The 25,404-nt window shown below is 36.2% G+C and overlaps 1 protein-coding gene across 2 annotated transcripts in view; it reads right to left on the bottom strand.

The window, feature by feature from the left end:
* Positions 1 to 2,208: 2,208 nt before the first annotated feature.
* TBK1 (TANK binding kinase 1) overlaps positions 2,209 to 25,404 on the bottom strand; it is a 48,905-nt gene continuing 25,709 nt past the window's right edge. The window contains exons 7-21 of one of the 2 annotated variants that reach the window (XM_003906721.4): positions 22,918 to 23,028; positions 20,751 to 20,930; positions 18,328 to 18,524; positions 17,323 to 17,381; positions 16,822 to 16,913; positions 14,258 to 14,359; positions 12,735 to 12,813; positions 8,735 to 8,856; positions 8,564 to 8,640; positions 7,939 to 7,978; positions 7,297 to 7,398; positions 7,091 to 7,187; positions 6,567 to 6,673; positions 6,278 to 6,349; positions 2,209 to 2,993 (exon numbers count right to left, since the gene is read on the bottom strand). In XM_003906721.4, coding sequence (XP_003906770.1) covers positions 2,942 to 2,993; positions 6,278 to 6,349; positions 6,567 to 6,673; positions 7,091 to 7,187; positions 7,297 to 7,398; positions 7,939 to 7,978; positions 8,564 to 8,640; positions 8,735 to 8,856; positions 12,735 to 12,813; positions 14,258 to 14,359; positions 16,822 to 16,913; positions 17,323 to 17,381; positions 18,328 to 18,524; positions 20,751 to 20,930; positions 22,918 to 23,028 — 1,489 coding nt within the window. In that variant the 3' untranslated portion in view covers positions 2,209 to 2,941. The remainder of the gene's footprint in view (positions 2,994 to 6,277; positions 6,350 to 6,566; positions 6,674 to 7,090; positions 7,188 to 7,296; positions 7,399 to 7,938; positions 7,979 to 8,563; positions 8,641 to 8,734; positions 8,857 to 12,734; positions 12,814 to 14,257; positions 14,360 to 16,821; positions 16,914 to 17,322; positions 17,382 to 18,327; positions 18,525 to 20,750; positions 20,931 to 22,917; positions 23,029 to 25,404) is intronic. The other variant, XM_009181129.2, reaches the window with a different exon arrangement.

Genomic DNA, 25,404 nt, shown 5'->3' with positions numbered 1-25,404 from the left:
AGAGACGGGGTTTCACCGGGTTAGCCAGGATGGTCTCGATCTCCTGACCTCGTGATCCGCCTGTCTCGGCCTCCCAAAGTGCTGGGATTACAGGCTTGAGCCACCGCGCCCGGCCTAATTTTTGTATTTTTAGTAGAAACAGGGTTTCACCATGTTGGCCAGGCTGGTCTCGAACTCCTGACCTCAGGCAATCCGCCCGCCTTGGCCTCCCAAAGTGTTGGGATTACAGGCGTGAGCCACCGCACCTGGCCAAAGCTATCCCTTCTTTTCATATACTTTATATTCACTTATTTCACTTTTATTTTTTCCGCTGTCCGTACTTTACTTGTTTTATGCTAAGAGTTCTATCTACTAACTCTTCTATTTTAATTTTTTGAGACAGGGTCTCTCTCTGCCACCCAGGCTGGCAATCATAGCTTGCTGTAACCTTTAACTCCTCGACTCAAGCAGTCTTCACAGCTCAGCCTTGAGTAGCTGGGACTGTGGCACATGCCAGCATGCCTGGCTAATTAACATTTGTTTTTTTGTAGAGACAGGGCTCTCGCTCTGTTGCCCAGGCTGGTATAGAATTCCTGATCTCAAGTGATATCCCTGCCTCAGCCTCCCAAAGTGCTGAGATTACAGGCATGAGCCATCACACCTATCTATTTGTTATATATACTATTTTTATAACATTAATTGCTATCTTTTCAAAATATAATATTTAAAAAAGGCTACTAAAGTGAAGATACAACTTATTTTAAAGCTAATTTCATTTAAATAGTCACTGAAAATTAGCAGACTGGTATCATCATGCATTTATTTATTTAAAATGTTTTCAAAAAATAAATATTTTGAATGAGGATGCATTTTTGAGGGTAAAATACTGAAAGCAAGAATGCTTCTCTTCCATGTTACTGTAATGGGCGAATAAAAGAGTCAAACTTAAAAAATACTACTGTGGAATAGATATATTCCTATCAATACTATTAATAAAAATACAATATATCTCTTGAAAGCAAGAATGCTTCTCTTCCATGTCACTGTAATGGGGGAATAAAAGAGTCAAACTTAAAAAATACTACCGTGGAATAGATATATTCCTATCAATACTATTAATAAAAATACAATCTCCACATAAAGTTTCTATTTATTGGTGTTCTTTGCTAGAGGTGCTGAAATAAAAACTAAATTGGCAAATATATCAAATAATCACATAATTTGAGTAAAATTTTATCTAATATTCAGTGATGTAAGCTTTTAAACTATACAAGATACCCATATTAGATGGTCAAATGGAAAATTAAAGAGGGATTAAATACTTCCTTGCCCCACACACTCTCAAACAGGTAACTGACAGTGGATAACTGTATTATTTAAATAAAGGCATTCACCCTTGCATTTATTTGTTATGTGTACATATGATGCCTAAAATTCTCCACTACAATAATGCATCATAATCTCACATAAAATTCTAATCTTCTCATCTCTTAAAACTGATGGTTACTGATGTTCTTGGTACACAAATTTATTTTTCTTTAGGATATGTTCTTTTTATGATATGCAGAGTGTATGTAATCACACTTCACCACTCTGAAAAGCCAGAAACCAAAACCAAAAGAAAGAAAAGTCCTGTTGGATAAAATGATGAAATAATTTCTTGCTAAGCACAATCCCTTGGTCTAGAACTCTGGATAGATTTTTCAGAGAAAACATTCCTTTTTGGCTGTGGGTGGTGACTCACACCTCTAATCCCAGCACTTTAGGAGGCTGAGGCGGGCAGATCACTTGAGGCCAGGAATTTGAGACCAGCCTGACCAACATGGTGATACCTCATCTCTACTAAAAATACAAAAATTAGCCAGGCGTGGTGGTGCACACCTGTAATCCCAACTACTTGGGAGGCTGAGGCAGGAGAACTGCTTGAACCTCGGAGACCGAGGTTGCAGTGAGCAGAGATCACACCACTGTACTCCAGCCTGAGCTACAGTGCGAGACTTGTCTCCAAAAAAAAAAAAAAAAAAGAAAGAAAATGTTTCTTTTCAATTTGTATACCCTAAGTATATGAAAGAACTTCTATACTAAATTTAGAATTAGTGGGTTTAGAAGAGACACAAAATTGTCCCTACATCCAATATTCTGAGAGTAGTTTATGATTACCATCTATATTGTTACTTTCAAAAGACAACTTTTGCTTCACAAACTGAATACATAGAAACACATGAACTCTTTACAGTAAAATTGAGAAATTTATTTTTTTTCCATGAAATAGTAAGCAGAATTAAAGAAATATACAGCTTAAAACAGTTGAAATGACCTTAGAATTTTAATGACAATTATACATTTATGGCCAAAGGAAAAAAATGAGTAGTTTTTAATAATGAATTCACTTTAAAATGTCTGCTTAATAATTCATCTGAAATTACATGGATACAAGGATAACTGGGATCTGGGCACCTTGTAAAATAAAATAATGCCACTTTATCCTTCTCAAAAAAATTGTTATCCCAGTATAACAGTGGTGCGGTTCTGCTCCCCACTCACAGTAGCCACTGTGCTACCATTTACAAACGTGTCAACTCAGTCTTCCTGATTTGTAAGGATGCCTATTTTGGTTCCACTTAAAAATATTTCCAGTAGGCAGTCAGAGAAAATGCCTTATTTAGCCCCACTCAGAGTAGAGGATCAGTATGTCAACACATTGGTCGGTCATGGCTTTCTTCTCGTGCTCACTGAGGTCAAATTTCCTCATATAATTATAAATGTTAAAAGATAAAATTACATCTTCACAGCAGCCAAAAATTTATATTTTTTTATGTATTTACAATATTGTACATATTTACATGACCACATCAAATACTGAATTGTAGAAACAAGTGACTATCTATAAAGGCATTCATTTAATGCCCAAGCGTTATTTTCTTGTGCAAACAGAAACTTTTCTCAAACTTCTATTAGAAAGCTAAAGACAGTCAACGTTGCGAAGGCCACCATCCATGGTTAAAGAGCCAAACCTAAAACACACACAAAAAGAAAAAAGGTAATCTCAAAAGTTGAATTTATGTATAAAGGCCCCCAACCTTAAAATACTTTTCAGAGGAATAAATAGCTATTTATTTTTAAAGAGTTTAAGCAACTACCATTTGTTCTATTTCTTACTGGAACAGCATGGTATTATCATAAATACATGAAAAACCGACGTAATGATGTAATTAAGAAACTGTTAGTAAGAACTGGATAATTTCTTTCTGGTGGGGTGGGATTTACAAACTAAGATAGAGTTGGGGCAGAGCGAGGTGGCTCATGCCTGCAATCCCAGCACTTTGGGAGGCTGAGGCAGGAGGATCACTTGAGGTCACGAGTTTGAGACCAGCCTGGCCTATATGGCAAAACTCCTTCTCTACTAAAAATACAAAAATTAGCTGGGTGTGGTGGCACGTGCCTATAGTCCCAGTTACTCAGGAGGCTGAGGCAGAATTGCTTAAACCCAGGAGGCAGAGGTTGCAGTGAGCCAGGATCATGCCACCACACTCTAGCCTGGGTAGCAGAGTGAGACTTTGTCTCAAAAAAAAAAAAAAAAAAAAAAAAAAAAAAACCGAGTTGGGAGTGTGACATACCCAACAGAAGTTGAGAAATGATACCTTGCTAGAGAACACAATGCTATTTTGGGGAGCAGTGGGAAGTAAAGTTGGGTGAACAGGCTGGAACCAGACTATTATACTCTTTGAATGGAAGTATAAATTTAGACTTGACTTTTTAGGTAACAGGAGTTTAGAAACTTTTGAGCCAAATAAGTCATAGGATTACATCAGTATTCTGAAAGATGATTTTGGCTGTAATACCCAAGACAGATGGGAAGAGCTTGGGGTTAAGAAAAAAATAGGTTGGTTATTACCATACATCACATATGAAAGGGAAAGGAAATCTGAATGAGGGACGAGGGGAAATATGGGAGCCAAACTTGTTGAGAGGGAATAACGAAGATTAAGTGTCTAAAATAATTTATGTTTAAGGGAATAGGAGAAAGGTGGTACCTTCAAACAGGATTAAGGAGATTAGAGGGAAAATTGAGTTAGGACAGATGATTTTAGATTCAAAAAAAAAATTTGAAGTGATAGTGGGTTCTCCACATGGAGACAGAGTAGTGTAATACTCTGAACAAAATCTGGCTTCCATTACTAGTTTTGTCACTTAACATTTAAGTTAAGATTATGCCATGTTATATCACCCATATATTGTCAAGAAATCTGCAAATAAAACATAGGAGGAATTGACTTACTAAATGTGGTTTAGGAAGTTGGGACTTTATTCCTCAAGGAATAAGTGGTTAAATATAAAAGTTTGTTACAAGCACATCTTTGGCCGGGCACGGTGGCTCACACCCATAGTCCCAGCACTTAGGGAGGCCGAGGCAGGTGGATCACGAGGTCAAGAGATTGAGACCATCCTGGCCAACATGGTGAAACCCTGTCTCTACTAAAAATACAAAAATTAGCTCAGCATGATGGCGTGTGCCTGTAGTCCCAGCTACTTGGGAGGTTGAGGCAGGAGAATCGCTTGAACCCGGGAGGCAGAGGTTACGGTGAGTCAAGATCGCACCACTGTACTCCAGCCTGGTGACACAGTGAGACTCTGTCTCAAAAAAAAAAAAAAAAAAAGCACATCTTTATAGTCTCTTCTACTTGGTGATCTTTAAGCCTGAAAGGATTTAGCTAAAGCTGTAAAGAAACTGTAAACTGTATACTATAAAAAAGTTAGATAATTACTATAAACAAGAAAAATATTTTTAAAAATTAACGAGTAATTCCCCCCAAAATTGGAAATTGAACAAACATATTAAACGATGTTTGACAGCACTATAAACCACAGAAATATAAATTAAAATAAGATCTCAGTTTTTACTAAACAAATTGGCAAACATTTAAAAGACATTATACATTCAATGTTGCCAAACGCATAGGTTTTGTCTGTTTAGGACTATAACAAACACCCTTTTAAAGAACAAAATTGACCGGGTGCGGTGGCTCATGCCTGTAATCCCAGCACTTTGGTAGACTGAGGTGGATGGATCACCTGAGGTCAGGAGTTCAAGACCAGCATGGCCAACATGGTGAAATCCCATCTCCACTAAAAATACAAAAAACTAGCTGGGTGTGGTGGTGGGCTCCTGTAATCAGCTACTCAGGAGGCTGAGGCAGGAAGAATCACTTGAACTTGTGAGGTGGAGGTTACAGTGAGCTGAGATTGTGCCATTGGACTCCAGGCTGGGCAATAGAGAAACTCCATCTCAGGAAAAAAAAAAACAACCAAATTAGTAAAACCCAACACAATTTAAATTGGCATACTCTCTGACCCAAAAATTCCATATCCTTTTTTTTTTTTTTTTGAGACAGAGTCTTGCTCTGTCACCCAGGCTGGAGTGCAGTGGCATGATCTTGGCTCACTGCAACCTCCACCTCCCAGATTTAGGTGATTCCTCGTGCTTCAGCCTCCCCAGTAGCTGGGATTACAGGTGTGCACCACCATGCCCGGCTAATTTTTGTATTTTTGGTAGAGACAGCATTTTGCCATGTTGCCTAGGCTGGTCTTGAACCCCTGAGCTCAGGCAATCTGCCTGCCTCAGCTTCCCAAAGTGCTAGGATTACAGGTGTGAGCCACCATGCCCGGCCAAATGTGAAATATTTTTATTAGCATTACAAGGTTTTGAGAACCCATAGAGGAGCACCTAAGGGCTTGAAAAAGAAAGGGTTCTATTAAAGAGCCGAATATGACTTAATTTCTCTGAGGAATCAGGATAAGGAAAACAGCCATCCAAAAATTGCTTTATTGCCTCTTCAGGTTTTCAAATCTCTTTTGGCCTTATCTATTAGGATTCTGCAGATAATAAGCAGACACCTAGCTCCTCAAAGTACTGCATTTACCTATGGCTTTCACCTGCAAGGAGGTGTGCAGAGGACTCTGTGAGCTACTCAGCACCAGAGTGCTGGAATCTTAACAGGCAACTCTGACTCACCAAATTGAAAATTATGATTCCAATGAATTAAGTTATAAAAATAATGTAAATAGAGTTTGATCTTTACAAACTGATTCAAATAAGCAAGTAATTCGATTAACCAGTGCTTCTATAAAATGCAACTAATCAACCATTAAAAGGCATCACAAATACGCAATCATAGAGAGAAAAACCTGAGTTCTGACTTTACGACCCTTTACCTACTGACACAGGGAAGATATAAGTACAGATGTGTATGAACTCAATTGCAAAGAAAATCATAATAATTATTTTTGTATTACTCACCTTTCTAAAATGTGGTTATTTTCAGCAAGTTCTTTAACCACCCCTTCCATCTCTTCCTTTAATTTCTTCATACTATATAAAATAAACAAGCACTTTTGCTCAGAAAAAGTATGCAAATGTTTTAGAAGGATGTTTATGTTTCAGTTTTCTAAATTTAACTAGTCAATAAATAACTTTATTAAACATTGTATTACAACAAACATAAAAAATTTCAAAATGTAAGAGCAAGAGCACAAACTGCAATGAAAGCAAATGGAAACACTACAGTTTCCAAATGATAGTTTCTTACCCAAGAGTCATTTCTACTAATGTGTTAGAACTTGGATAAATTGGAGTCATGGTATGTTTGATTCCACTGGAAGCGGCAAACATTTTCTGAGGCAGAGTTTCTTGTAACTAAAACATCCAAAAAAAAAAAAAAAAGAAAAGAAAAAATCCCCACATTAATCACAGAACAAAAGTACTTACTACAGATCTGACATCAAGTGTTACAGCTTTTAGTAAGTCCTTTATAAAAACTTTAAATTTTGATTTCAAGACTATCAATGATACAATACTTAAATCAACACCCTTTTAAGAAAGAAACTTTTCTTAGTTGATAAAAGAATGGTTTATCAGCTGTTTTTAGTTGTAAAACATCTACATTCTTAAAACTGGACTCAAAATACATATTAAAAATTGGTGAGTAGAACTGAATGCAGGCACATTACATCCCATTTCTCCCCTGTCAATCACTATCAGTTATAAACTGAGAAGAATTTTAATTTTTCCTAATGAGAAAAAAGCTTTTTTTCTTTTGATAGCTGTACCTACCTCATTAGTATAGTCTTGATATTTTGATACTTCTTCTTCAATATCAAAACACTGATTAGTCAGAGATAATAACTGTTTCCTAAGATGAAGCATCTTTCTGAAAACCAAGAAGAATCAACTGATATGCAGTCTAGTGAAACATTCTTACTTCAAATGTACATTTATATTGTGCAGTCAACCACTAATCATTCCAAAAGTTTACTCACCTCATCCATTCTTCCGACTTACTCAAAAATGCCTCGTACTTTTTAACACATTCATCTGTAAAGTGCGTCATAGCTTTGGTTGCATGGTAATACAGTTTTTGCCTGTAATTTAGAAATAATCCAAGACGCTTAAACCAATGTCACTGTTTCTACTTTCGATATTTATAAATTTTCAAATCTATGAAATGTATCTTTTTCTTATAATGATTGTTGTGGCTTTAGAGTATTTACAGTAGAAAGTAAACATTTCTAAGACATTATAGCAGCAAGAAGATAAAGAGAAGGTTCAAAATGGATGTAAAAAAAATGCCTATTGAATGAGGTTAAAGTTAAGATGGTGGTTAAGTCTGCCCTCGCCTGTGCTCTATTATCTGTCCTTCTGTAATCAGAGCACATGAGGCAGAAGGTGACTGACTGGAACAGTAATCTTTCTCCCGCCTCCTTCTCCCATCATGGTAACTTCCCAATTAGGGAACAGATGTGTGAACCTCAAAAATGTGTACATATTGTAACAATCCTGTAAAATCAAGATTAAAATGTATTTTTAATTGTAATTAATTTCAACTTTAAGAATAATAATAATAAAGATAACCAAAATAGCACCAAAAATAACTAATTATTAAACATAATCTGGATACTTACTTATCAAATTTGTGGATTTGTTCTTCATTATAAGCTAGTCCTAGAAATAGGAAAATATATTACTGTTGTTAATGTAGAATCATAACATTATACACAATATATTTTCTTTCCAGATCACTGCTTCAAAAAGGCTAAGAGTTTGAAGCAGATGTCATAGATTTGTGGCTCATGGGCTTCTTATGGCCCACAGATGCTTTTATTTGGTCTGTAAATAACAATGTAAAAAACAATTAACTGTTAACATTTAAAAATCAAGATATTTCTAACAAATTCTGTATTTCTAGCTTTTTTTGAGAAATGGGAAGACTGGGCAATACCTTTGGTGAATCTGAGTAGTGGCTCTCCCCTGTAGATGAGTCCCCACTGGCCAATCTCATTCCTTTGTTACCTGCCTGGCCTTTAGAGGTTCTGGAGTTCATGACCCTGATTTAAAGTATCCAAAAGGTTGATTTTAAGGATAGGGTTTTTTTTTTTAACACAATCAACCTTTTTCCTGACAGAATCATATCTCTGAAACAAACAGCTTAAGAAGCCACCCTTACAGATATGCCAAATTAATTTAACTGAATTATAACTAATTACTAAGAAGGATTTATTAAATTAACAAATAGCAAATTTTACTTACTACGTTCTGCTTTGTCTTTTTTGAACTGATAGTAAATCTCTGTCATGCAATTTAACAGGACTTGTAGTTTTTCTACACTATTTAAGGAAGAAAAACTCAAATAAATTAACTGAGTCAATGTGAAAAAGGACATTAATAAGAGCAGAAACTACGCATAAAGCTATAACTTACTTTCTATCTTTTGGATGAGTGCCTTCTTGATGTGCCCATGCATCTGCCAGCGATCCACCTGGAGATAATCTGCTGTCAATATCCTGAAGACTGGTTTCTATTGTTCCCTGAGAACTGGAAAGCTAAATAAAACCAAAGGTTCAGATCCAGGTTGCCAAAAGCCAGAAATGATTATCACAGTACCAACAAAGTCTAAAGTCTGGATCACATTTCTTTTGTAGATTACTTCAATTCAAAGGCACAGTAATTATTTCCATTTTTAAATACAAAAGAGTTCCTTACATTGATTTCCACCAGGGGTACAGTATGATAATAAAACATGAGACCAGCACTAGTACATCTTATAAAACATTTCATTCAATACCCTTCTAAAACCACATGTAAAATATTTCTAATCTTGTTTCCTTATCTGTAAAAAGTGGTTAATTCTCCATCTCACAGCCCTGTTGTGAAAATTAAATAGAACTACTGGAATAGTCCCAAGTATCAACTGTGTAGGTAGCAAGATTTGTGCTCTTCTTGTTTAAGAGGCCAAACCAAAGCAACTCCTCTTAAAAACAGAAAATGAAAAGAAAGCTCATCTAAGATTCTGTTCATTTTAAGCTTAGGAAATTTATCACTTACCTACCTCAGAAATGCATACAGTATTTCTAAAATTTATGAAGAAAGGATGAAGGTTAGGCTTAAAGGATAAATAAGTCCAAATATTTTAAAGGTCCTGATACACACTATTGCCTTTCAAATAATGTTGTCAGTAGCAGCTGACATTGCCACTAGCAAAAAACAAGGGTGCTCTTTAAACCACACTCTTGTCAGCACTGGCATTATAATTTTTTAAGCCTTGAAAATCTGAAAGACAAAAATAGTATCTTACTGTTATAACAAGCAATTTTTTCTTGCTATTGGATTTGAGCATTTTTTTTCAAGAGTGTTTTCACCAGACAAATTTTCTTCATTTATAAATTGTCTCTAAATGTTCTTTGCTCATCTATTTTTTGCAGACTATTTTCCTTATCAGTTTGTATGAGTTATTTTTATAAAAAACCCTTTATCACATTTTCCCAACTTATTTGCGTTCTAACATTTTTTAAACATATAGAGATCTTAAATTTTTATTTTATTTTTGAAACAGAGTCTCATTCTGTCACCCAGGCTGGAGTGCAGTGGTGTAATCTCAGCTCCCTGCAACCTCTGCCTTCTGAGTTCAAGACATCCTCTCAACTTAAGCCTCCTGAGTAGATGGGACTACAAGTGCGTGCCATCACGCCTTGAGAATTTTTGTTTTGTTTTTTTTTTTTTGGTAGAGATGGGGTTTCACCGTGTTGCCTAGACTGGTCTTGAACTCCTGAGCTCAACCAGTCTAACCCCACCTTGGCCTCCCAAAGTGCTGGGATTATAGGTATGAGCCACTGTGCCTGGCTTAAATTTTTATATGATCAAATACATATCTTGGTTTTTATGCTTTATGTTTTTAACATTAATGTTTAGAATGTGTTAACTTATACATCCAATATATGGAAAACAGTTTATGGAAAAAGTCATTTCTTACAGCATTACATAGAAGAGTGAAAAGCAAACTAAAGTACCAACAGTAGAGGAATAATAAGTAAGACTGTAATAAATCCACTGGCTGCAACATGGTATCATTAAGAAAATGGTGTTAGCAAAAGAACCTGGAAAATGCCTATACTATAATGTTATACAAAAAGTAAAAATAACAACCATATGTTTGTAGAGTAATAATAATTTAATAATACACATACAAGAAAATGAAAAGATTACCCAAATTTTAGCAGCATAAGAATCACCTGGAAGGCTTATTAAAAAGGGCCTTTGCTGGGTTCTGCCAGCTGAGTTGCTGACTCAACACATCTGAGGTGGGGTCCCAAAATGTGCATTTCTAATAAGTTCCCATGTGAGGCTGAAGCTGCTGGCCCAGAAGCCACTCTTCTTATTTTTTATCTTTTGAGACAGGGTCTCTGTCGCCCAGGCTGGAGTGCAGTGGCATGATCGCGGCTCACAGCAACCTCCATCTCCCAGGTTCAAGTGATTCTCTTGCCTCAGCCTCCCCAGTAGCTGGGATTACAAGCGTCTGCCACTACACCCAGCTAATTTTTGTATTTTTAGTAGAGACAGGGTTTCACCATGTTGGCCAGGCTGGTCTCAAACTCCTGGCCTCAAGTGATCCGCCCACCTCAGCCTCCCAAAGTTCTGTGAACCACTGAGCCCTGTGACCCAGGAGTCACTCTGAGAACCACTGCTGCAGGGCAATGGATAAAAACTTTTAAGAATCATTTTTTGAGTGCAGAATATATGTGGTATTTTTTCTACTTATAAATTTTACTTTTGTGTGGGAAAAATTTATTTAAGGTCTCCAATAGGAAGCTAGGCACAGGAGGCTGAGGCAGGAGAATGGCACCAACCCAGGAGGCAGAACTTGCAGTGAGCCGAGATTGCGCCATTGCACTCCAGCCTCGCGACAGAGCGAGACTCCATCTCAAAAAAAAGAAAAAGAGAAAAAATGAAATCTAGGGAAAAGTAGTTGGTTTGAAGTGAGAAGTCCTGATGTCATAAGACTCCATTACCTCAAGCTATTAGTTATCTATGCTTTCTCATAAGAAATCTTAATCTCGGTCGGGCGAGGTGGCTCATGCCTGTAATCCCAGCACTTTGGGAGGCCAAGGCGGGCAGATCACTTGAAGTTGGGAGTTCCAGACCAGCCTGACCAACATGGAGAAACCCCGTCTCTACTGAAAATACAAAATTAGCTGGGCGTGGTGGCACATGCCTGCAATCCCAGCTACTTGGGAGGCTGAGGCAGGAGAATCGCTTGAACCCAGGAGGTGGAGGCTGCGGTGAGCCGAGATTGTGCCATTGCACTCTAGCCTGGGCAACAAGAGGGAAACTCCGTTTTTTTTGTTGTTTGTTTTTTTTTAAAAAAAGAAATCTCAGTCTCACAGGAATGTCATAAAAATGAGAAACATTTTGAGATCCCCAAAAGAAAATATATTAATATTAATAAGAGATTCAGAGACTTCCTGAGATTCTTTTGTATTTTTTAGCAGGGTAGAGACTTGTCCTCATTTCTTTTTCTAGTTATAGAAGTGATTACTGCCTTGAGGATCTCAAATCTTTCTTTCCTTAACTTTTTATTTTAGAAAAAAATCTGATAATATTTTCTAATTTAAATGTTTTTTTTTTTTTTGAGATGGGAGTTTTGCTTTTTTCACACAGGATGGAGTGCAATGGTGTGATCTTGGCTCACTGCAACCTCTGCCTCCTGGGTCCAAGTGATTCTCCTGCCTCAGCCTTCCAAGCAGCTGGGATTACAGGCGCCCACCACCACACGCAGCTAACGACACAGGGTTTCACCATGTTGGCCAGGCTGGTCTCGAACTCCTGACCTCAGGTGATCCACCTGCCTTGGCTTCCCAAAGTGCTGGAATTACAGGCATAAGCCACCGTGCCCAGCCTAATTTAAATCTATTTCTAAAGAAGCTCAAGCACTTTACATTCAACTGCATGTGAAATTACATTTATGAACTTGCTTTAACTGCCACAGCAACAACACAAGAGCACTATGGATTTAAACACCGAGACAGAGAGAGAGACAGAGAGAGGAGTTTAAATTACAGTAGGCATTTGAATATGTTACAAAAAATTTCAAGGCAGTAAGAGTATTTAACATTGTAAAGAAGTTTCTAAAGATGGGAAAATATTATTTCTCTGCAGTGAGAAACATCATCTCTATAAGTTTATTTATTTACATTATTTATTTTACAGACAAGATTTCGTGCTGTTGCCCAGGCTAGGGTGCAGTGGCACCATCATAACTCGGGGCAGCCTTTAATGCCTCAGTTCAAGTGATCCTCCTGCCTCGGCCTCCTGAGTAGCTAGGTGTGTACTACCATGCCTAGCACCTAAGAACGTTTAAATCTAATAGTGCCAGCAAAGGAATAGGTTATGAGCTTACAATTTTCATAATTTTGTAAATACTTACTCTCAACAATTTGGTGTGTATGTCTGAAATTTCACCTAACTCTGCCGCTTCTAGGTTGATCTTCATTAACTTTTCATATCTATATGAAAAGTCAAAAGAGAAAATTAAATGAGTATAATCAATACACAGTTTTAAAAAGATGCTTTATAAATAATAATTTGAGCTTTCATCATAACCATTTAAAAGTAAAAAACTGATTCAAAGTCTATAAGCCAGCAGATTGTTAAAAAAAAAACCTGATGCTGGCCAGGTGTGGTAGCTCACGCCTGTAATCCCAGCACCTTGGGAGGCCAAGGTGGGAAGATCACGAGGTCAGGAGATGGAAACCATCCTGGCTAACGTGGTAAAACCCCATCTCTACTAAAAATACACACAAAAAATTAGCCGGGCATGGTGGCATGCGCCTGTAGTCCCAGCTACTTGGGAGGCTGAGGCAGGAGAATCACTTGAACCCAGGAGGTGGAGGTTGCAGTGAGCAGAGATTGTGCCACTGCACTCCAGCCTACATGACAGAGTGAGACTCTGTCTCAAAAAACAGCAACAACAACAACAACAACAAAACCATGATGCCTGCCTGAAGGAGGAATTTTATCTGCTTCTATTTCAAATTTGCAGATCGAGGGATGGATAAAACAGAAAAGACCAATTAATTTCAAGTAATCATATGTCAGGATAACAGTAAAAATACATTTCAGAATTAATGAAGGTCAATAGTGATTATTGATTTCATTTATTGTATTTCCTCTGCAGCACAAATAGTATATTCTAGAAAGAGGGCAGTTAAAAATATCATTCTTTCAAAACACGTTCTCAAGAATAAGATTCACAAGTAAGAATAAACTAAAAGTAATTCCTATACTTCTAAAAATACTACTAAAAGGCTGTTGTAGAATACCTCCTCCTATTTCCTTTGTTGATTACAGGTTTCTTATTTTCTTATTCACAGTTTCTGTTTTACAAGATAGAAATGAGATGTTTTTCCCACTACCTTTTCCTACCCAATGGCTGGGAGGAAATGCCACTAAGAGATGGTGTTCATTTCTTACCAAGAAAACTGGCATTTTTGCCTTTGTGATGATGAAGTAATCACTAATCTAAGGCTGATCTTTATTTTATTCTTTGAGATGGAGTCTCGCTCTGTCACCAGGCTGGAGTGCAGTGGCACGATCTCAGCTCACTGCAACCTCCGCCTTCTGGGTTCAAGTGATTCTCCTGCCTCAGCCTCCCGAGTAGCTGGGACTACAGGCATGTACCACCACACCCAGCTAATTTTTGTATTTTTAGTAGAGACAGGGTTTCACTGTGTTAGCCAGGATGGGCTCGATCTCTTGACCTCGTGATCCACCCACCTTGGCCTCCCAAAGTGCTCGGATTACAGGCATGAGCTACCGTGCCCAGCCGCTGATCTTTAATATAAACCCTAGCACAGCATGCCATATTGTGCCAAGGATAACTAAATCAATTAAACAGAAATGGAACATTTAATAAGTTAACCCCTACTAGTAAGGAAGTAGTCTACTCACACTTTCACAGTTTTTTCAATGTTTCTGATACAGAAATCCAATGTGATCACAACTTCTGTCTTTTTGTGAACAGTTTCATTGTAATCATCTTTAATTAATTCACTAAAAAAAGAAAATTATTTTTTTATGTAAGGAGTTACTTTTTCTTATCTTTCACTAATTATACTGCAGTACTACTGTTCAAAAACATTTTATAACAATATTCTTGATATTAGTCAATTCACACTTTTTGAGACACTATTATTAAAAGCATTTCTGTAACCCTTATATATATCTAGGGAACTCATATTTTCATAAACCATTACTACTTAGGTTAACAGTTTAGAAACCTAAATATTACATTAAGAAGTAAAAACTAATCTACAATTACACAAATAGTTTGTAGTGCATTACAGTTTACACCACCAGAATTAATTTTTACTACTCATAGTAGACTACTGTCTGATTCATACTTCAAACCAATTACAGGTTGAATATCTCTTATCTGAAATTCTTGGGACCAGAAGTGTTTCAGATTTTGGATTTTGGAGTATTTGCATATATACATACTGGTTAAGCATCCCTAATCTGAGAATCCAAAATGTTCCAATGAGTATTTCCTTTGAGCATAAACTTTGAGCAAAAAGTTGTGACTTTTTTATTAGGGAATTTTTTTTATTAGGGATGCTCAACTTATGATGTGATCTCTGAAGAAGGATGACACAGTAATATATAATTGAAGGGCTTTTGATCTACATCAGGGGTCAACAAACTAAGACTTTAGGCCTGCTTTTATATGGCCCATTAGCTAACATTACACTTTTAAAGATTGTAAAAACAAAGAAGAGACCATACGCAGCCCACAAAGTCTAAAATATTAGACTGAGTCTTTAAAGAAAATGTTTGCCAACAGTGGTTTACATTAAAACTATTTTCTCATGACTTATTGGACTATAAACTAGTAAGTAAAAGGAATAAAAGCTTCATGGATCAGCGACTGACGGTAGATAAGAGAGAAAATGAAAATTGTTAGTACATAGAGATTTTTCCAGAAACCAGTAAAAACAAGGAAGATTCTTAGTGGAACAAAAAAGCATAGGCTTAGGAACTTAGATATGTGAACACAGTGAAAAATATAAACACAAATTGATGGGTTTCATATAATGCTAACAGAAAAAAAGAAGGAACCTAAAAAGACTGATGAAATGCTTCATATACATTTTTGCAAGAAGGGGTGGGTATGAGGTAGGCATACATAAACTGTCAAAAGCATTACAGTCCAAGGGCACATACCTAGCGACATGAGCGCAGAAAATAAAGTTCTTAGCATCTGTTGGCCACAAGGCCATCATGATGTGTATGCAAAATTCAAAACCTTTGAATGACGTATAGAAATAAACATAATTCCCAAAAGAGATCATGTATTTTCCATTTTTTCAGATGGAAAGATGACATTTATAAATCATGAAAAGTATAAAACAGGAAAAAATTATATCCATCTTACATTTCTTAGAGTCACTTTCAGGAAGAAACTATTTAAACTAGATGATTAGTTATTCTGATCTAGAATAACTATATTAAGTGGTCTAGTTTTTAAAAATTAGCTTTTAAATTGCTTGTTAGATTACATATTCATATTGCATAATTTCATTTATATGAAATGTCTGGAACAGGCAAATAGTATATTAGTGGTTGCCTAGGGCAGGGCTGTTTAGGCGGAAATGGAGAGTGAATACTAATGGGTGCAGAGATCCTTTCTGGGGTGATGAAAATGTTCTAAAATTAGTGATGATGGCTGCACAACTCTGAACACAATAAAAACCACTAAACTGTATGCTTAAATGCATGAATAGTATATGAATTATATCTCAGTGTTGTGAAGGCTGGGTGTGGTGGCTCAAGCCTATAATCCCAGCTGAGGCGGGCTGATTGCTTGAGCCCAAGAGTTTGAGATCAGCCTGGGCAACATAACTAGACCCTCATCTCTTAAAAAAAAAAAAAAAAAATTAGCTGGGCATGGTGGGGCATGCCTGTAGTCCCAGGTACTTGGGAAGCTGAGGTGGTAGCATCACTTGAGGCCAGGAGTTTCAGGCTGCAGTGATCTGTGATTGTGCCACTGCACTCTAGCCTGGGTGACACCGAGACCCTGTCTCAAAAAGAAAAAAAAAATATGGTGTGATAAAAAAGGACTGTGTACTTCATTTGGGAAAATGGTAGGAAATTAAGGAAGACTCTGAGGACTTAAACGCTAGAAAGTACAGATTGTACTGGATTCTAACAAGCCAAAGACTTCTAACATACTGAAATGACAACCGAGTCAAGGTCCTAGGAAAAGAAATGCATTTGCCGTCACATCCTATAGCGTGGTGTAAGTTTTAAAATTCAGATACTATTTGTTCTGTTTCACAAGGTCATTGTAGGACTCATGAAAAAAGAGCTGCTAAATGTTTTATAAATGAAATGTGAAACAAATGTATTATAATAAAAATCAAGTACCTAACCTAACTAGTTTGAAGAGAGAAAATATCAATGATGGGGCAACATCTACATGAAAATTAATTTCAAAATTTCAATCTATTACTTACATCAGCCATCGTATCCCCTTTCGCATTAATTCCTGATAAAGCAGTAAGGTACTGGCAATTCTGCAGGCATAACACACAACCCCTGTTATTGCCTAATAAAGAAATAAAATGTCAATATTTGGTGCTAATTGTGGTACAGGGTAAGAAAAACTTTTATACAAAATTATTCAAGCTTATACATTTTTATCAGGTTAATTAAAAACACAACAAACCAATTTCTAAGAGTTAAAAATAGATATAACTATAATAAATATGTTATCCTTAACATTATCTAACCATGCACTGTCTCAATGAAGATAATTTTCTTATATAATGAATTCAAGAAAGAATAAAAAGTAAAAAAGAAAGCCCACAAAATAATGTAGAAAGGGTATCAATTTAAGTGAATAATTTCCTAAGTCATATAGGCATACATGAAGACACAATACATGTTATTGCTTCCACTATTGATAAGATACATTAAATTCAGATGTTTACATAGTAATTCAATTAAATACTAACCTTAGCCATGCTAGCATCCCCATCTAAATCATAACGTGGGTGTACTTTAGGGAGGGAAACTGAAATATGAAGTAAAATAAAATGAGAAAGAAAACTTTTTGAAAAAATCACTTTATCCTTTATAGAGCAAACAGAATGTCTAAATTAAACATCAGTGGAAAAATCTTTAATGTACTTTTTGTGATTAAAAAAATTACTTCAAACAATAATGTTCATTCTCTAACAAATTACCTTCAATATTTCTAAGGAGTTTCATTTTTTCCTTAAAAATATTCCAACACAATGAGTTCAATGCTTCTCTTTAAATCTACATCAAATCCCAACCTTCAAATAGAACCGTAAAATTCTGGGGGATTCATTTTTTTTCTATCAGTAGAATGAATAATTTAAAAGATTCTCAAAATGCAGATCTAATTTTTCTTAGACTCTAAAGCTTGGCACAATGTTCTACACATACTGGAAACAAAAAACATTTGCTGAAATTTACGATATAAAAGGTAATTTTGAGTGTTAGCAAAACACTTTTAAAAGAGAGTTACAGTGAAACGTATGACAAATGACTTTATCATTTTATGAAACAAAATATTTGAAGTCAAATGACGTCTACAAGCCTTTTTCAATTTTACGATTACTCTTTCAACTAGAGTAATTTAATTTTAATGTTTATGAAAGTTTTACACTAATGTGATCATCAGCTTTATAAAGATGACAATCATTTCTACAATGACAGATTTTGTGGATTTATTTTTTTGTTTTTGAGACAGGGTCCCACACTGTCTCCCAAGCTGGAGTGCAGTGGTGCAATCTCGGCTTACTGAAACCTCTGCCTCCTGGGCTCAAGCGATGCTCCTACCTCAGCCTCCCATGTAGCTGGGACTACAGGTGCATGCCACCATGCCCCGCTAATTTTTGTTTTATTTTTTGTAGAGACAAGGTCTCACTATGCTGCCCAGGCTGGTATTTTTCTAATGGCTAGTAACAATGACAAGAAAAATCCCAACTTACTTTTTTCATATATTAATCCTATGGTATTCAGAGGTTCCCGGCTTACTACAAATATGGGGTTTTCCTCAGTAGTTTTAGGGAAATGCTGTGCCAGTCTTCCAGGTTCTAAGACTAAGCGTCGCCCTTCATAGATAAGTTCTTGATTTGAAGAAAGAATTTTGGTTTGTTTATATACCAGTTCATGAAATATAGTAGCACTGTGTGAGAAAAATTCAAAAGGACACTATAACTGGGGATAAAGTGTAATTTTTTAAATGAGTGCAACAACATCCATTCTAATTCATATTCCTAAGATCATAACCAGTCCATATATACTTGCTTTGTTAATGTGGATACTACAAACTCCATTCCATGTAACCTGTCCATATAGTAAGCAATTCTAAAGTATTTTTATGTTTGGATACCTGTGTAATATACAGGATTCTTAATATTTTCTCTCTCTCTGAGTGTGTGTGTGACAGAGTTTCGCTCTGTTGCCCAGGCTGGAGTGCACTGGCACGATCTTGGCTCACTGCAGCCTCCGCCTCCTGGTTTCAAGCGATTCTTGTGTCTCAGCCTCCTAAGTAGCTGGGATTACAGGCGTGCACCACCACGCGCAGCTGATTTGTGTATTTTTAGTAGAGACAGGGTTACACCATGCTGGCCAGGCTGGTTTCGAACTCCTGGCCTCCAGTGATGCACCCGCCTCGGTCTCCCAAAGTACTGGGATTACAGGTGTGAGCCACCACGCCTGGCCAAGATTCTTAATATTTTCAAATAGAGAATCAACATAGCAGAGAGGTTTAGAGCACTGACTTGAATCAGATACTTGGGTTCAAATCTCAGCTCTTCCACTAACTTTTTATATAACCGTAAGTGACTTAACTCCTCTGCACTGTTTCCTCATCAGTAAAATGGAAACAATAACAGTACCCACTTCACAGAATTGTTGTGAGGATTAAATGGCTTAAATACGTAAAGAATCAAGAATAGCATTTGTTATGTGACTATATGTTTGTTAAATAAATTAATAAAACTAGGTATTTTCAAAATGATGCTTTAGGGGAAAAGATAGCTTCCCCATGAATAGATCAATGACATCGAAAGAAATGTTTCAGCAACAATATTGTAATTTGGCTCTACAAGCCTCCACTGTGTGACCTTTTAAAAAAATTCCGTTTTTAATTTTTGTGTGTACACAGGAAATGTATATATTTATGAGGTACATGAGATGTTTTGTTACAGACATGCAATATGTAATAATCACACCATGGAGAATGAGGTATCCATCCAGTCAAGCATTTATCTTTTGTGCTACAGACAATCGAATTGTACTTTTTAAGCTATTTTAAAATGTACAATTAAGTTATTATTAACTATAGTCACACTGGGTGAGCTTTTCACAAAACATTTTGACATCATTGGAGATTCACATGCAGTTCTAAGAAATGATGAAGAGAGGCACCATATATTCTTCCCCCAGCTTCCCCCAGTGGTGACATCCTACATACAGCAAAGCATCACAACCAGCTATTAACGCCAATACACTCATTTTTACATGCAAGCGTATGTACGTGTACAGTCATGCCTTGCTTATGATGGGAACAGTTCTAAAAAATGCATCATTGTGTGAACATCATAGAGTTTATTTACAGAAAACTACATGGTATAGCCTTCTACACACCTAGGCTATATGATATCTAGCCTACTGCTCCTAGGCTACAAACTTGTACAGCATGTTACTGTACTGAATCCTGCAGGCAGCTGTTAACACAATTAGAAACAGTATTTGTATATTTGAACATATCTAAACATAGAAAAGGTACAGTAAAAATATGATATTACAATCTTACGGAACCACTGTCATATATGTAGTCCATCATTGACCAAAATGTTATATGCAGTTGTATCACATGGGCAGTTTTTTTAATCACATGGGTGTAATGTATTTTTGTTTACATAAAACAAACACTGATTATTTCTCCTGCACCAGGTGCTTTAACCATTATTATGGTTAATAATAACCATATTATCTGCATATGGTTATCACAGGCAAATAACCATGCAAACTATGAAGACTTAGGCTTTGATATTTTAAACATGGCAGGATAGTACACTTAGTAAAACCTGGCTCGTTTATTGGTAGATGCCATTTGTGGTTATGTGATTATGTAACTTGAAAGAAGGCACAGCAATGAAAGTAGTTTTGTAAAACTTACAGTTAAAGAAACAAGCTAATTTAACTATACATTTTAGAATATCAATCCTTTTATTCCAAAAATAAGTGAAAAGGAATTTACTAAGCACTTAAATATAATTTTCTGTGTGGGAAGTGGGTGCTTTTGGTGAAGCTGAGGCATCTTTTCTATTTCTTTTCCTAACTTAGGAAAATATTATATGACAGAATATGTTGATTTAAGAAGAAAACAGAAAGAGATACTTACGTATTATAGCTATGAACATAAATCTTATGAGCTGTCATTTGTTGTAGCGAAAAAACATGAATTATCATTCGGTGAAGTATATCACTAGTTTCTGCAAAAAACTGGTCAAAACCCCAACACTTTTCCTGATCTGCTTCAAGGATGTTTGCAAGAACAGGGGTAAGTAGAACCTGAAGACCCCTAAAACAGTATTGAAAAGTTACTTGAAGAGTGACCATGTCATATTCTGTCTAGGTTAAAAATCATAATACCAGCAAATCGAAGGAACTGTCACTATTACTATATTAGACTAATTTTAAAAATTCAAATGCTGTCAACTTTTCAGAAAGCTAGATAACCTTCATTTAATATCACTCATCAATGAATAAGGGATTATAGCTTTTTCTCTTCTAGAAATGGGGTCTTGTTATCTTGCCCAGGCTGAAGTACAGCAGCTATTCACAAATGCTTTATGCATTGCAGTCTCAAACTCGGGGGCTCAAGTATCCTGCCTCAGCTTCCTGAGTAGCTGGGATTATAGGTGTATGCCACCGTGCCAAGCCCCATTACATTTCTGGTAGTTGTTTTCACTGCTAATTTGTAGTACTTAAAAGTTCTTACTATTTAAAACAAAAAAAATTATATAATATACTTTCTGGCATCTAAGCAATTTTTCTCAAAGAATTTATAACTTGGGGCCGGGCGCGGTGGCTCAAGCCTGTAATCCCAGCACTTTGGGAGGCCGAGACGGGTGGATCACGAGGTCAGGAGATCGAGACCATCCTGGCTAACACGGTGAAACCCCGTCTCTACTAAAAAATACAAAAAACTAGCCGGGCGCGGTGGTGGGCGCCTGTAGTCCCAGCTACTCGGGAGGCTGAGGCAGGAGAATGGCGTAAACCTGGGAGGCGGAGCTTGCAGTGAGCTGAGATCCGGCCACTGCACTCCAGCCTGGGCGGCAGAGCGAGACTCCGTCTCAAAAAAAAAAAAAAAAAAAAAAAAAGAATTTATAACTTGGTATGCTAAGGACTGATTCAATAGATAAAGCCTGTCACCCTCCAGAAATATGCTGCAGTTCAGATCATCAGATGTTTTTGATTCTGAGTTTTGGCAATTTAATTACTTATCAGCAAGTGTTCATTTCCTGAGCCCTTTACATTTTATCAGTTTTGCCTGAGATCCCCAAAATGAGTATTTCCTAAATCAAAATTTAACACAAATCACAATTATAATATTAAATTTCTGCTCTCCAACACAATGAATTTCTCTTAGTAATCTAGTTGCATGACAATTTCATTTTGGAAACTTTTTAAAATAACACACACACAAAACTGTTAACAACAGTGGTTTTTGAAAATGATTTCAGCATTGGAACTCCTGGTTTAAATGAATTTTCACAGAACCCAACATATAAAATGATAAGTGATATTTTATTAGCTTGTTTTATATATTTATTTCTTTAAAGTCATACAAAAAGCACCCACAACTAAAAATAGGTGTTAAGCCAGTAACTCATAACCTGTGTCCAATTAAGTATTATATAACTACCATACTCAGTCAGGAAAAATGGAAGTTAATTCAATAATCACAAATACTAAATACTGATGCATGTCTTGGCTTTATTTCCAGAGTGAAAATAATTTACTTTCTACTTTTAATTTCTTTTACCTTAATTCTTTCTTTGGGGTAACAGGATTCTAAACGACAATATAATTTTTTTGATTTCTGTCTGAGACATTAAAGACCCATACGAACATCTGAAATTCTAAAAAGTACAAAAAACTATTATTTCTCACCCTTTGAATAATTTGAATTTTTAAAAATGAAGATAATACTAAATCTCTTCATTGTTTGCTTTTTACAACTCCAGTTGAGAAATTTACTCATATCCAATCCACTATTTGTTATCCATGAATATGGAGGTCATTATAAAAGATACTAAGGTCCTGAGCAGGATCCCCACACTGGGAAGAATTCCAAGACCAGTGATTACCAATCTCAAAAATGTATGCCCTGTGTCCTAATGCAGATCTGGGGAAATTATTCGTATAGCAGCAAAGACAAAAATCATTTATCAAAGCAATTAAAATAAAATCAAACTACACTTCAGTATTTGAATAGTATTTTAGGCAACAAAGATTTCTAACATCTAAGTGCAAAAGATGAGAATCAGGTACACTACACTTACCGAGAAAGACTGCAAGAAACAGGCATGTCTCCACTCCAGTCAATTGGTCCATTTTCTGCCTTCTGTACTCCAGATATTGCACCAGAAGGCTTTCCTGTAATTATTTTATACCTTGGGAAGAACAAAAGCAGAATAAAATAAGCAGTTGATTTTTGCATGACTTATTAATGGGCTATGCAAAAGTATTTCCTCAATTGCACCTACAATTATCTACTAGATGAAACTTTGTGATTGATGCTCACAGGATCCATAAAACAATCAAAATACTTTGAATCTGACTGACTGAAGTACAATAGTGGTTGTACAGTTATTTATATATGCCATAGTTAATTTTCATTTGCGATCTCACAGTGCTTTATAACAGCATCTTGATGTTCACAACAAAAATATTAATTTTTCCATCTGAAAAAACCGAGCAAACACAAAATAAGTTATGTCACAGAATGTCTCTAGACCATGAAAAAAAAGCATCTAATCCCTCTTACCCATATTATTAAAAGGCACAACTAAAGTTTCTGCAGAATGAATAGCATTCTTTAAAACAAAAAAGATAAAACTATAGTATACAGAGCACAGTATCAGATTCTTTGTACATTGGTAAACACACATTTGCACATTTTGGAAAAAGCGTATTTGTTTAACGTTAAATATGCTCTGAGCAAATCAATATTTTTTTAAAAAATAGAACAAACCACTACAACTGATTTAGACCATTTGCTGCTTCCTCAGCAGTGGCAGTCAGGATTTCTGCCTTAAGAGATTTTTTCAAAGAGGAAATTAATATGGAAAATAAGGTGTGTTCATGTGAGAACTATCTAAGGAGTAAGGGCACATATGTGAGATTAATGCAAAAGAGAAATAAATAGAATAAATAGCAAAAGTCTTAAGGGAATGCTTACAAGTTTTAAAAAAGTTTAATTTTGATAAGATCCACATATAACTACATTCATAACATGCAAATGAGATGCTGAGAAATCAGCACTACTATAATGTTGGATGAATACATCCTTCATTAGTGAAGTAAAACAATTATTATTACTGAGTACTTCAATCACCTCTGAACATTCTTTAGCATCAATGTTCATAAAAAGTTGAGTTTCTAATAAAGTAGAATTCTTCTAATGGTATATCTGCCCACAAGGGTGTCAGATAAAATCATCAGGTATTCCTAGCTGCTTATGAGTCACATGTTTCCTTTATTAGGGAGCAGCACACACTTTTATTTAAACCATTTTTAGGGCAGCAAGAAATGCTGACATTGCTTTAAATGCTGATACTATCTATGATGAGAAAAGTAGGATTAACTGTTAGGCACAATTTATGTGTAATGAGAAAAACACAAATTATCAGTTTTTCTTAAAGAAGAGATTTCACTAAAAGGGCAATGACATAAAAAAGGCTCAATAGGATGCTATGCCAAAATCATCAGTACAGTTGAATAGGTTATTCTTCCCATAAATATGTACACTGTCCTTGCTGGAAAACATTTAAATACCCAAGTTATAGAAAAAGTCATTGTACCATCTGAATTTGTTTTACTTCCTCCAACCAACAAAAGGGAAAACATGCTTCTCCCTCCATTTTTTGAGAAGAGATTAAATAATTATATTTTTACAGTTGTGATTATTACTTAAAGTCATGTTTGCTTCATAAAAGATAGAGCCAGGCTGGGCGCGGTGGCTCACACCTATAATGCCGGCACTTTGGGAGACCAAGGAGTGGGGGGCAGATCACTTGAGGCCAGGCGTTCGAGACCAGCCTGGGCAACATGGTGAAACCCATCTCTACTAAAAATACAAAATAGCTGGGCATGGTGGTGGGCACCTGTAATCCCAGCTATTTGGGAGGCTGAGGCAGGAGAATTGCTTGAACCTGGGAGGTGGAGGTTGCAGTGAGCTGAGATCGGGCCACTGCACTCCTGCCTGGGCAACAGAGTGAGACTCTGTCTCAAAAAAACAAAACAAAACAAAACAAAAGGTAGGGCCAAATATATAAAGGTCCGAGAAATATGTTAAGACCTAAAAGAATGGTTGGATAGGTTAGGCTGTCAGTAGTTGTTGCCCATTCACTAAACTCAATATTCTTCACATCATAGTTTTATGTGTATGCGGTTTGGCTTTCTCATGAAACAAGATTATTCACTAATGTCTTTTAAAATAAAAAGAAGTGTGGTCAATTATAGATTATTTGTACAATTAATTTCACATCTAGAAATCCATCTCTCTTTTCCTTGGCTTACAAAAAATGACTTTATACACAGTAACTATTTCATAATTATTATGGCAATACACCTCAACAAAGTAGGCACAGAAGGAACATATCTCAAAATAATAAGAGCCATCTATGACAAATCAATAGCCAACATCATTCTGAATGGGCAATTCCCTTTAAGAACTGAGACAAGACAAGGATGCCCACTCTCACCACTCCTACTCAACATAGTACTAGAAATCCCAGCCAGAGCAATCAGGCAAGAGAAAAATAAAA

This window comes from Papio anubis, chromosome 9 (assembly GCF_008728515.1).
Source record: "Papio anubis isolate 15944 chromosome 9, Panubis1.0, whole genome shotgun sequence".
NCBI classification, from domain to species: domain Eukaryota; kingdom Metazoa; phylum Chordata; class Mammalia; order Primates; family Cercopithecidae; genus Papio; species Papio anubis.
The sequence above is the reverse complement of the archived record's forward strand: the minus strand, read 5'-3'. Positions and strand labels throughout refer to the sequence as shown.